This window comes from Myotis myotis, unplaced genomic scaffold, assembly GCF_014108235.1.
Source record: "Myotis myotis isolate mMyoMyo1 unplaced genomic scaffold, mMyoMyo1.p scaffold_m19_p_17, whole genome shotgun sequence".
NCBI classification, from domain to species: Eukaryota; Metazoa; Chordata; class Mammalia; order Chiroptera; family Vespertilionidae; genus Myotis; species Myotis myotis.
The window spans coordinates 41,364,358-41,377,856 of NW_023416321.1; the positions used below are offsets into that span (position 1 = coordinate 41,364,358).

General features: G+C 50.1%; 1 protein-coding gene across 3 annotated transcripts in view; it reads right to left on the reverse strand.

Moving 5' to 3' along the window:
* The window catches only part of PIK3R5 (phosphoinositide-3-kinase regulatory subunit 5), a 70,958-nt gene that overhangs the window by 18,761 nt on the left and 38,698 nt on the right, over nucleotides 1-13,499 (reverse strand). For all 3 annotated transcript variants that reach the window (XM_036341583.1, XM_036341584.1, XM_036341582.1), the window contains exons 2-5: nucleotides 8,732-8,850; nucleotides 6,690-6,790; nucleotides 3,544-3,612; nucleotides 2,160-2,298 (exon numbers count right to left, since the gene is read on the reverse strand). In XM_036341583.1, coding sequence (XP_036197476.1) covers nucleotides 2,160-2,298; nucleotides 3,544-3,612; nucleotides 6,690-6,790; nucleotides 8,732-8,837 — 415 coding nt within the window. In that variant the 5' untranslated portion in view covers nucleotides 8,838-8,850. The remainder of the gene's footprint in view (nucleotides 1-2,159; nucleotides 2,299-3,543; nucleotides 3,613-6,689; nucleotides 6,791-8,731; nucleotides 8,851-13,499) is intronic.

Sequence of the window (13,499 nt, forward strand, 5' to 3'; positions counted from 1 at the left end):
GGTGAATATCTTGAGAGTTGTTCCTCAGATGTTTTTAGTTCTTTTTTTGATGTGCTTAAAGCATGCTTTGTCACATGGTCATTGGTGTGTTGGCCTATTTTTAACTGACTCAAAAGAACTCTTCATGGATTTGAATACTATTAATTTTTATTGAAAATATTTTTCTTAGCTTGTCATTTACCTTTCACTTATAGTGGGTTGTGCCAAATAAAGAGCTTTAAATTTTATGCTCTCAAATCTGTTGGCCTTTTATAATTTTTGTCTTGCAGGGACAATCCTTCTTCATTCTAAGCTCAGGTGACCTATTTTTCTTCTATGACTTTTATGGTCTTGTTTCTACCCTTAAGCTTTTAATCCAATTGTAAGTTATTTTTATAAAACTCAATTTTGTTTTTTGGAGATAAAATTCTAACTTGTTTTTTATGGTCTCTCCATTATCCTGATATCATTTATTAAATGACCAATTTTTTTTCAGGACCCATTTGAGGATGCCACTTTGTTATATAACAATTTTTTACTATTTCATTTGTTCCTAGCTATTCTATTTTGCTCCATTATTCATGTATTCTTTTCCCAATAGTGTATGATTTTCATAACTACATATAGCCTTAGGGTACCTTCAAAGACCTAGTAAGGAAATATCCATCCTTACTCTTCTTTAAGAATACATAATTATATATATCAAATGCATGGGTAAATGTTATTGTAGGGCACTGATAGACTTTCTCTATTTTGTTAAATTGTAAAAGATGTTGATGTATTTTGATCATGGTAACACCTGATATTATTATGATATTGACTCAATCTAGCAACATGTGTTTTAATTTATTTATCCTTTGGTTAAATTTGTTTCTTCTATGTAGGTTAGTTGCATTTATTTTATATTTGTAGTCGCTATTGCAAATTGTTGTGGGTTTTTTTTTTTCATGTCTTCTAACTGGTTAATGGCATTATATGGCAAAGCTCTTAGCTCCCTGTTTACCAGTCTGACAGTCCTTCAGGTGATCCTCTTAGTCTTGATAAATAAGCAATTGTTTGATTTCTACCTATTAAAATTTTATCTTCTCTGGAAAAGGAAATATCTTTATTTTTTTGCATAGGCAAAATCATTGTAAGCATGAAGAGAAAGAATATTGACTAAATGGAAATGCCTCTAGTATTAAGAACACTTCCGTATATTAGAAGTTTTCATATATTAGAGGGGTTTTAAATATTAGGAACGGATATTGAATTTTTTCCATTCACTTGTTTCCTGACTTCATTCCTTTGAGCCTCTGATGGGATGAATTGCTCTAATATCAGACTACCTCTCAGGACATCATACTTGATTATGATTCCTCTTGCTCTGCAATAGTGTATCATAGCACCTGCAATTTCTCAAGAATTCCTACTTTTCAGACTCTACATATGAAAAGTTAGTACCAGGCCCCTGCCCGCACTTGTCATGGCGCCCATTAACCTGTCCATTCCCAACACCAGCCACCTTCCGTGGCCAGACTGAACCTGTCCACACACACATACATTTTCCCACGTGCTCCTGAGGCAAAGAGAACACGCGAGGGCCTCGTGTCAACATGGGCTTCGCTGTCGGACCTGGGCAGCCTCCGAGACCACTTGCATAACCAGAGCAGAGGCACAGGCCGCATGGTGTGGTCTCCTTGCCCTGAACGCCTGCTCAGCCTCCCCTGAGAAGCCCTCTGTTTTTTCCCCTTTTTATCCTTTCCCGAGGACATTTTCTGATTTTCAAAGAGAGGGGAAGGGACAGAGACAGAGAAAGGGAAACATCGATCAGTTGCCTCCCACAGGCTGGGTTGGGATCAGGGATCAAACCCAAAACCCAGGTATGTGCCCTGACCGGGAATCAAACCCACAACCTTTCAGTGTAACTGGACGAAACTCCTACCAATTGAGCAACGCCGGGCAGGACAAGAATTCCCCCTCGAGTTACTGCCTACGTTCACTGTTTCAGCCATCTGATGCTGGTGCGCACATGGTACACACAGCACCATAAAGAGGAGACTCCAAGGTTTTGAATCGGGGCCATGGGCAGAGACGAGCTGAAGGTTGAGAGGCGAGGGGATCACAGCCCGAGAGCAGTTCCAGAAGAACCTCCTGCCTGCACGATCCCTGCTCCCCGCGCAAGCTGCCTCCGCACTGACCTGGGGCCTTGAGCTCAGCGTCGATGAAGGTGAGCAGCTCCTGGCTGATGTTGCAGTACGGAACGGGCCAGGTCAGGAATCGGTGGTAGGTGCCGGCTGCTTTCAGAAGAAGGTCTGAGTCCGGGGGGAAGTGTGGTGTCTGCAATGCAGAGGGAGTGGTAAGCAGAGAAGTCTGGGTGGGAGAAAGGGCACTGGTATTCCAGAGCAGAACCTGCTACTTTTCTGGAATGTTCCACAAAGGGCACACATTTCCCGGCAGCCGCATGTCCAAGAACAAGGTCAGGAAGGACTGGAAATAACCCACAGGCAGTGAGTTACAGATAGGCAAGAGGGTGCCAGGGATGTCTCTACCGTAAGGGCCTTGGTTTTATTAAACATAACACAGTTTACCCAGTTCAGGAGAGCAGCGCTCTGAAAAGCTGGAGTCATCTTAAATGGGGCAGCTGCTGCCTCTCAAATGTCTAAACCTGTGGTCGGCAAACTGCGGCTTGCGAGCCACATGTGGCTCTTTGGCCCCTTGAGTGTGGCTCTTCCACAAAATACCACGTGCGGGCGTGCACATAAAGTGCGATTGAAACTTTGTGGCCCGTGTGCAGAAGTCGGTATTTTGTGGAAGAGCCACACTCAAGGGGCCAAAGAGCCGCATGTGGCTCGTGAGCCACAGTTTGCCGACCACTGGTCTAAACCACATTTATCCTTACTAGAGGGAAACATTTCTTCTGTGAAGTGAATTGACTCAATCAATGTACATGGACTCATTTGATGCCCCCAGTCTGGCGAATAGAGGGTGATCACATTGGGTAAAACTGACCACTGGGGCACAAAATGAGGTGGGCATAGAAGCTGTTTAACGGGTCTATTCCATGGCTTGTGAGAGGCTGTGACTGGTTCCTCCATGGGCGCCAGATGTGCCAGGCACAACAGCATCCACATGAGTTACTGGAGATGAGTTACAGAAGAAGTTCTGAATCCGGTGGGAAGTGTGGCTTATCAAGACGGCTTATTGGCTTATCAGCGGTTCTCAACCTGTGGGTCGCGACCCCTTTGGAGGTCGAACGACCCTTTCACAGGGGTCGCCTAAGACCATCCTGCATATCAGATATTTACATGACAATTCATAACAGTAGCAACATTACAGTTATGAAGTAGCCACGAAAATAATTTTATGGTTGGGTCACAACATGAGGAACTGTATTTAAAGGGCCAGAAGGTTGAGAACCACTGGCTTAGCTGAAGCCATCAGAAGGTTGACATGCATCAGGTGTCATTGATTGACAGTTTCTCTCCCAGTGTTTATCCTCAGAGTCGTGAGGGCTATGCCTGCCCTGTGTGGGCTGTTCTCTTTCCTCCCCCAGCTCCCAGCCTGGCCCACCCTGGAACTTACACAGAGGACCGTGGAGTAGAATAGCAGGGCCAGGGGCGTGAAGAGGTCATAGGAACCCTTCTCTTGGACCTGTGGAGAGGGTAGGAGAGGAGGGTGAGGCTCACTTACGGGTGCAGAACAGAGCAGCGTGTCCTTGTTTTATTGTTGTTTTTTTAAATACATTTTTATTGATTTCAGGATGGAAGGGAGAGAGAAAGAGAGATAGAAACATCAATGATGAGAGAGAATCATTGATTGGCTGCCTGCTGCACACCCCCCGTGGGGATTGAGCCCACAACCTGGGCATATGCCCTGACTGTGACCTCCTGGTTCATAGATCAATGTTCAATCACTGAGCCATGCCAGCTGGGCTAGTCTTTCTTTCTTTCTTTCTTTCTTTCTTTCTTTCTTTCTTTCTTTCTTTCTTTCTTTCTTCTTTTCTTTTTTTCAATGAAAAGATGAAAAGCAATGCAACCACGAGACAAAATTTGGAAATTAGAAATTAGAAAAAAACTCCACGCACAATGGCCCCTTCCAAACTCAACCACTGCTAATGTTTCAACGTACTTCTCCTTACAGTGTTTCTCTGTGTATTTTCCTCTGCGAAGTCTTCATAGTGTGCACATTTTTACTCTTAATGTCTTTTACATGTAATATTACAGATGGATTTCTGTTTTGTTACATGATCGCTAAGCCCACCTCTTGTTCCCCTTCTGGTTATACATGTACCTGTTACCTGTATTGTAAAGTTTTGTTTTTTTTCCAGTCTGTTGTTTGCTTTTAAATGTATGGAGTATTTGTGTACATAAATTATGTGTTAATTTTTTCCTTTCTGGATGTTTGCTTTGCCATGCAAGGATCATGTGAATACTCATATATTTTCTTTGAAGCTTTATTTTCTTAAATTTAAGTCTTTAAGACATCTAAAATTCCATTTGCTGTATGGTATGAATTAGGATTCTCACTCTGTGTTTTTCCAAGTGTTTCATCAATTTCCCCTAAGCCATTTAATAAATATTACTGTTGTGATTTTTATTACATATGCAATTGTGTTAATACCCTTGGATAATATCCATTATTTTTATTAGCTGTATAATATTCCTTCTGGTAGATACGTATACTGTATTAGTTTCATTTTAGACATTTGAGGTCATTTCTTGCTATTTAATTACTTTTGCAATGAAAACCTTTGAGCAAATTTCTTTTCCTATAATTTGTATGGTTTATCTAGGATACAGTTCAAGAAGTGGAATCAATCGAGATTATAAACATATTTACTATCTTTTAAACATATTGCCGCATTGCTTTCCAAAAGGATTTTGCCATTTATAAGATCTCATACGTTTGAAAGTGCCAGCTTCACTACAACCTTCTCTGCATTGCTTATTATAATTTTTTGCTAATTTGCTAGGCAAAGGCTGTCTCATTGTGGTTTTAATTTGCATTTGTTCTATGATCACAGGGGCAACATTTTTCCTGTATATGTTTAAAGTTCTAGTTATTCTTTTGTGCCCTGTCTTTTTTTAAAAATATTTTATTGATTTTTTACAGAGAGGAAGGGAGAGGGATAGTTAGAAACATCGATGAGCAAGAAACATCTATCAGCTGCCTCCTGCATGCCCCCTACTGGGGATGTGCCTGCAGCCAAGGTACATGCCCTTCACCGGAATCGAACCTGGGACCCTTGAGTCCACAGGCCGACGCTCTAGCCACTGAGCCAAACCGGTCAGGGCTGTGCACTGTCTTTTTTAGAGCACTCACCCACCACAGCACATACACACCTGAGCCCGGGTTTTAGACTTCTTCGGCCTTTCAGCCCCGTCGAGAGCTCACAGGCTGAGGCCTCAGTGGCAGCCCCGCATTCCCGCTGCCTGGTGACCTCGCAGGCCCAAATGTAAGGTTCTCCTTTTCTTTCTCCTGAAGAGACCATGTGCCTGCTCCCCTGTCACTGCACAGCAGTCGGTCCTTTACATTTGGGTTGTGCGTTAAGCACTCCAGGGAGGGTCAGCTCTCCTTAGTGGGCTTGCGTATAAACGCACCAGGTAAATGGTGGTGCTAGAGCTGGGACCTTGGGAGTCTTGATAAACCAGTACAGTGGGGCCTTGACTTACGAGTTTAATTCGTTCCATGACGGAGCTCGTAACTCAAATTACTCGTATGTCAAATCATAAAGTGAACAAGTGAGACACGTGATGCTGGGCTATTGTTGTGGCGTTCACTGTGACGTTCGCTGCGCCAACTAGCGGTGGGTATCTGAAGCTGGCTCGTAACTCGAATTTTAGCTCGCAACTCAAAGCAAAAAATCGGCCGAGAGACAGCTCATATCTCGAAAAACTCGTTAGTCCGGACACTCGTAAGTCAAGGCCCCACTGTACTTTCTTCTTATAGGTAAAAGGGTCAGCTAATAGAGAAAGGCCAATGTTTTGCAACTCAGTCATGTATTAAAAAGCAAAACTTTAGCTCAGCTGGTGTGGCTCAGTGATTGAGCGTCAACCTATTACACCAGGAGGTCACAGTTCGATTTCCAGTCAGGACATATGCCCGGGGTGCAGGCTGGATCCCTAGTAAGGGGCGTGCAGGAGGCAGCCAATCAATGATTCTCTCTCATCATTCATGTTTCTATCTCTCTCTCCCTCTCCCTTCCTCTCTGAAATCAATAACAAAATTTAAAACACACACCAATAACAACAACAACAACAAAACTTTAAAGAGAATTCTTCAGGAAAGAGCCATAGTCCTCCTTAGGGACTCAGCTGTCCTGGAACCCCAGCCCAGCTCAGCTCCGACGGCACTCCTCCGCTTAGACGTAAAGGCCCATTTATTGACCTGTTAGAGGAGGTCTCGGTTTACCTCTCCCATCAGTCCTTGTTTTCATGGATCTTTTTGAGGAAAGGATCCAGCAAGGCTTCCTCCCCTTCTCTAGTCGATACCTTGACATACACGCAAGCAGCTTAAAGGACCCTGGCTCACGTACCACGTGTTCTCATGGCGAGGCCCACATCCCTTCCCAGAAGCCTTTGATCCATGGCTGACACCAAGCTCGCAGGTTCCCGGAGCCTTTGCCAAGCCCCTCGGCGGCCCAGGCACCCCAGAACCGACATTCTGTGGGGCCTCTTTCTTGACCACGCGGCTGATCCCAGCTCACCGTCACCCCTGGCCAGCCTCACCTCTTGCGTCTTCTGCAGGATCTGCTCCAGGAGGATGAGGAAGTGGCCCGGGTCCCTGCTGACCAGCTCCTGCAGGCTCCAGCAGTTCAGACACAGCCCGGCTGGGAAGGGAACGGCCAGTGGTCAGATTCCTATATGAAGTAAGAGGCTCCGAAAATCGTATCAACACTCAACTCTATCGTGCCCATTAAGACATAATGACAAGTTTCTTATTCTTGGAAACTCAAGAGACACAGAGAGGAGCTGGGGTCCCCCTTAAAGGCCAATGAGCGGCCACGATTCTGGTCCCTGTACCTCCCCCCAGCGGGCACCACGTCTCCCACCACCACCTGCCCCGCTTCCTACGGGGGGAGCTGGGAAGGAGGTGCCGGGAAGGAGGCCAGAGGCAGCAATTGCTGGAAGAATAGGGAGAGGAGCCACGGTGACACCTCCCCCCCCCCCCCCCCGCCCCGACCCCAACACAAGGCTGAGTCCCTGACAGCGGGGACTTCCCGGGACTGCCTGGACCGGAGCCCAGGACGGGGAAGCCACATTCATTTCTATTTTGAAAGTTAGAATGAACACTTTGCCATTCTAACTTCCCCACACTTTCTTATTGTGTCAAGAAGAATTCTAATTTCTATTTCCCTGCAGTCAGCAAGGGTAAACCCCTAAAAATTAAAGGGGTGGTCATGGAGGCGCTTGTGCATGTGTGTGTGTATGTGTGTGTATGTGTGTGTATGTGTGTTTATGTGTGTGTATGTGTGTTTATGTGTGTGTGTATGTGTGTGTATGTGTGTGTATGTGTGTTTATGTGTGTGTATGTGTGTTTATGTGTGTGTGTGTGTATGTGTGTATATGTGTGTATATGTGTGTGTATGTGTGTGTGTGTGTGTGTGTGTGTGTGTGTGTGTGCACGCGCGCGCGCAGTGAGAGCAGCAGGGGCAGAAGTGGTTAAACCAGGGGTTTCATGGAGCTCCAGCCCCTCCTCATGGTGGAGGCTCCTCCCAAAGTCCTGGAGGCCCGAATAGTGCGCTTCATGTGGTCGTGGGATTTTGTAAATTTGTAAAAGTCAGATATTTTTGTGTGATTTCACTTAATGACGGCCCTCTCAATTCTCTGAGCTCACGCTCCATCGACACCTGGGAAGGAGGCAAGAAGAAAAATACTACCACCTACTGACCAACTCCTATGTGCCAGGCCTTGCATACACATCTCCACTGAGCCTCCCGCCCTCCCTTCAGGAAGGTGGTTTCTGTTGTCATTATTCTCATTTCGCAGACAAGGCAGCTGAGGTCCTGAGAGGTTAAGTGACTCACACAAGTTCATAGAGCCAGCGAGAAAGAGTTTAATCCAGATCGGGTTAATTCCTAAGGCCAAGGAAAGCCTCCAGAGGAGGTGACGTCTGAGCTGAGACCTGGATGAGAAAGAGGCAGTGGGCACAGTTCTGAAGGAGGAATCCCAGGCAGCAAGTGCAAAGGTCCTGAGGTAGGAACGAACCAAGATGTGTTCAAGGACCAGTGGGCATTTCTCTCATGGGGCAGTTAGGGAGGCAAGTGAGATATGGGATAGAAAAAAGAAATCTTTACAAGATAAGAATGATTACAATTAGCCACCAGCCTTCGGAGAAAGAACTGCCCCAGCCTGCGGATACCTCCGTTTCTCGGTCCTGGGGAACATGGAGCACGGAGGCCTCCTACTCCCTGTGTACAGAATTCCGCGGAGAGCAGCCTATGAAGTTCCAGCTGCTCTTTCAGAACCAGCCGATGTGGTATTTCTAAGTAGGTTAAACAATGACTATGCTTCTAGCGAATGCTAAGGAAGCAAGATGCAGCCCTGAGCAGGATGAGGAAGACAGCACGGGCGACAGGAGAAACTGCTGCATCCAGAGGGCCTGCCTCCATCGGGGGCTGTGCCAAGCACCTGTCCAGGTGAGGTCCAGGGGTTTGCAAAGTCATACAGAGTTGGAGCCAGAATCTTCCCGGTCCAGGGCTCACTGTGGCCCCCGAGGCTTCCTTGAGTCTTCGGAGCCTCCCCAACCCCCCCAGCTCTCTCAGACCTACCTGACCAGGAGGTGGAGCGGAGGCGGTTGAGGTTGAGTCCGTGCAGGCAGCGCTCCAGGGCATGCTGGATGCGGTCCTCTGTGCACGTCGTAGCCCCTGGCTGCATCCTGAGTCATCGCCTGCGTGGAAACAGACACTGTCAGCCCCGGACCCCCAGGTGTGAGGAGCGCACAGCCAGCAGGGCAGGTGGCACAGACAACGGCACTCCCAGCCCAGTGCTGCCAGCCTTGCTATTGACTGGGTGCTGTGGGCACAGCAGGTGGGAGCTCAGCTGCCTCCAGGGCTGGAATGGCTCCCTGTGGGGGGATGGGGGGGCGCTGCTCTGAGTGGCAGGAAGGAGTGCTCCTGCAGCCAAGGGCGCGATGCTACAGGAAGCAAGGGGTCAGGGACAGGAGTGGAGAGGTGTCTGCCCCAAGGTGGTCGTGTTTCCAAGCGCCTGGGGAATGCCCAGGGCGTGGCCAGACCCCAGTAGGCTGGGCAGCAGGACCTCCAGGAACAAGCAGAATGGCTTGGGGATTTTTCTGAATTTCCAGGCCTGCAACCCCCAGCCCCAGGGAAGAGCACGGAGATCCCTCTCAGGGAACCGGGGGCTCCAACGCCGAGGCCTGGTGGGGGCTGCCCCACGTGCTCCCCACCACACTCCCTGCTAGGGTGCCCGGGCCCAGGCACCGTTCCTTGTCTGCCCTCGCCTCTACTTTGGCCATGTTTCTTTGCTCTCTGAAGCATTGCAGTGCTGCCAGCTACACACAGACTCCGCATGCCCTGCCCCCTCCCTTGTCCAGCTCAGGCTGGAGGGCCATGAGGAAGGGATCTAAGAGGGGGTCTCAGCACCCGCTGGGGAACTGTGGGAAGGGCCGCATTCTAAGAGCCGCCAGAAGGGCCAGCCTGCCTCTCAGTGATGTGTGAGGCCCCCAGGTCCCTTGGGAGCCACAGCAGGTAGGTGAACAGGTGAATAAGCCTGGCCCCTGGGTCAACAGACTTGGACTCAGATCTGGACTCTGCTATTGGTTAGCCATGCAATTCTGGACACACTTTTTCCCTTTTCCAAACCTCAGTTTACTTATCTGTAAAATGGGATAATGAGAGCACTGACCCCACAGGGCTGTTAGGAAGATTAAACGTCACAGTGGTGTGTGTGCTGGGTAAGCTTTAGGACACGAAAGCTATGGTGCCCCAGTCTTGCCACCACTCTTTCCCTCAGGAATTCCACTGCGTTCACCCGCCGGGCAGACTCCACTGCCCACCGAGCAGGCCAGGCCAGGGAGGGAGGCCGAAGAGGCTGCGGTCCAGCTCCGTGGAACTGGGGACAGACCAGGAAACCACAAGCAGAAGCACCCAGAGCTGAGCCATGCAAACAGCATGCAAAGAGCTACGGAATCCGAGGCTGCTCAGCTGCATGCCCGGCAGTCAGCTCACGGGGCCCCGGGAGGCACAGGCCCCTGCTCCCCGGCCGGGGAGGAACCAAGCGTCCAGGGAAACGTAGCCCCTGTGAGCTGTCCGGCATCACGTCACCTCCGTGAGACCTGGGACGGTGCCGCGGTCTGCGTGCATTTATTCTTTCATATAATTTATGACCACCTATGTGTGGCAGGCAATACGGACACAGCACCGAGGGACACAGGCCATCTCCTTGGTAGGAGACAGACATTAGCAAACAATTTAACAGCTCTGAACAGTTTGGCTCAGTGGATAGAGCCCACGGACAGAAGGGTCCCGGGTTCGATTCTGGTTGTGGGCTCGATCCTCAGTAGGGGGCGTGCAGGAGGCAGCCGATCAATGATTCTCTCTCATCATTGATGTTTCTCTCTCTCTCCCTCTCCTTTCCTCTCTGAAATCAATAAAAACCTATGTTAAAAAAAGAAAGATGAAGGAGGAAATCCGGAGAAAAGTTCGGGGGGAGGCAGATGTTCCGGAAAGAGGAGCCAGCATGTGCCAAGGTCTGGGCCCGCCATGGACTGAGCGCCCGGAGCACAGACCAGCCTTCCAGGTCCCACACCTGCCCGCTGCCGAGGTGGCGGGCGGAGTTCCACAAACCGCTCACCAGGTACCCAGGACGGGGACCTCGGGGGCTTCCGTGAGTGGCACCTCCAGGCCTGCAGATGCCCGCGGGCCCTCCCGGGGCGACTCTCACAGTCACCTTCGGGCCTTTGTCTGCTGACGCTCACGCTAGTCCAGGCAGGGAGTCCACAGCCCTGAACCAGGAGGCAGTTTGCAAGCTGCTGGGCCCCTCCTTCACCTGGATGGGCAAGCCTCCATGTGCCAGTGTGTGTCCATTGGGCAGGGGGGAGGGGGGAGTTGGGGGTGGGAGTGGGGATCAGGGACACCAGGAACAAAAGCTGGTTCTGTTCACACTTCACTCTGGAGGGCCCCCGGCAGGTGAGGGGTGCTTAGCAGTAGAGGCCTGAAGGTTAGACCACCTTGGGTGGGAGCGGGGGGGGGGGGGGGGGGAAACCTGTGGCACAGAGAAGCTAAACAACTGGCCTGAGGCCACACAGCGAGGAGGTGGCAGAGCCAGGCCGAGGACCCAGGGCGTGGCTCTGACACTAGCACAGGCTGCGCCTCAGCACCATCAGATGCAGTTACTAGAAGAAAACAAAAACCAATTCACACTTCCACCCTACAGTGAAGACTCAGTCAGCTACAGCATGATCTTGCTTTTAGTGGCCCCGACGCCCAGTTGCTGGGAGCCCTGAGGCCACCATGTCTGTCTGCACAGCTGCCGCCCTCCAAGGAGAGGACTAGGCTCACGGGAGCAGCATTCTCGGCTGAACTGGGCGATGACCATGGTGACCCCCCCCCCAACCCCCCCGCCTGGAGCACGGGCTTCCCCGTGGGAACTGGGTGAGACCCCTCCACCCCGCCCTGCGATGGATAAGTCCGTTGTGTGGTGAGGCAGGAATGAGTCACCTGCTCTGCTGTGCCCCATTGGAACTGATGCAAACACACGATGCAAATGATCAGCCTCGGCCCACGCCCCTCTGCCGCAGCCCGTCCCTGGGGGTCGGAACACACTGCTCTTCGGGAGGCTGCAGGCTGCCCCCCGCACCCCCAGGGCCTGCAGGCCCACGTCTTTCCTTCTCCAGGCCCTGGCACTTTCCTATCTCCTGGCCTTGGTGTCCCTGGCTGCTCACTGGAGGCAATCAGGGCTTCTGCACAGATGGGCACTGGGCAGAGTTCCTGGTGTGCCCACCTCCAGGCCTGGCACCCAGGCCATCTAGAGCTTGTCCCCAAGCTCCTCTAAGAAGTAGGGCCTGCCCAAGTCGCTGGGGGCCCAGCTGGGGTCCTCGGCGAGCTGCCCTGGGGGTTCACCAGGCGTTCTGCCTGGTCCTCTGGCACGCTCATTTCCGTTTGATGAGTCAGTCATCAGCCGTTTCTTATGACTCGTCAGCAGAACCCAGTGGCTTTGGGGTGGAGATGAAGGGGGAAGAAGGTGGCATCCAATCTCCCCAGGGATGATGCCTTTTTTCAAAGGCTTGGCAAGCAAGGCTTGGCTTCCTGGCACCCCGCTCCCAGCACCCCCTCCACCCGGCAGAAGGAGCTGTTGTGAAATTCAGTGGCTGCCGGGAATGGGAATGCCCCCACATCCGCGGTGGGGGAGTGTCGAAACAGTCAACAATGGGGTTTGCCCCTACCTCCAGTTCCTCTTCTGAGCCAGTAAGGACGAGTCTTTACTGGGGACCCTGAACAGGACAGGATCTTGTTGACATGACCCCTTGAGGCAAAACAGGGGTTGTCTTCCCTACTGTGCAGGACTGGTCAGAGGGTCGGGGTCGGCCTGGGCCCATCTTCCTAGGCAGCCCCCAAGGAGGCAGGGAAGAGGGCATCTTTTCTTGGGGGATAGAGCGCCGGCCTGCAGAAGGGTCCCAGGTTTGATTCCGGTCAAGGGCACCTGCCAGGGTTATGGGCTCAATCCCCCGTAAGGGGCGTGCAGGAGGCAGCCAATCAATGATTCTTATCATTGATGTTGCTATCTCTCTCTCTCTCTCACTTCCTCTCTGTAATTAATAAAAATCTATTTTGTAAAAGTAATAATAAATGGAGGAGAAGGAACAGGTCTCATTTACAAAAGAATTCCAATTAATAAATGAGAGCGGAATGAGAGAAATACAAAATCACCATTAGGCCAACACCACAGTAGTCATTTTACAGGCAAGAGCCACCAATGGATGCTAAAATCAGTGGGTTATCCTGGCCGGTGCGGCTCAGTTGGTTGAGTGTCATCCCGTGCACCGGGAGGTCACCAATTCGATTCCCAGTCAGGGCACATGCCCCGGTTGAGGGTTCAGTCCCCAGTCAGGGTGCATATGGAAGGCAACCAACTGATGTTTCTCTCACACATATATGTTTCTCTTCCCGCCCTCCCTCTCTCTCTAAAATTAATAGAAACCTATTTTTTAAAATACATTTTTATTGATTTCAGAGAGGAAAGGGGAGAGAGAGAGAGAGAGAGAAAGAGAGAGAGAGAGAAATAGAGAGATAGAAACATCAGTGATGAGAATCATTGATCGGCTGCCTCCTGCATGCCCCTTAATGGGGATCTAGCCCGCAACCCGGCTATGTGCCCTTGACTGGAATTGAACCTGGGACCCTTCAGTTCCCAGGCCGATGCTCTATTCACTGAGTCAAACCAGCCAGGGGGGAAACCTATTTTTAAAAATAAAGAAATAATAAAATCAATGGGTGAAAATTTGAGAGGAAACAGAATATTTGCTTAATCTCAGAGTATTTCCCCTAAGAAGTTGAGCAATTATAAAGGGGAAAGTACTAA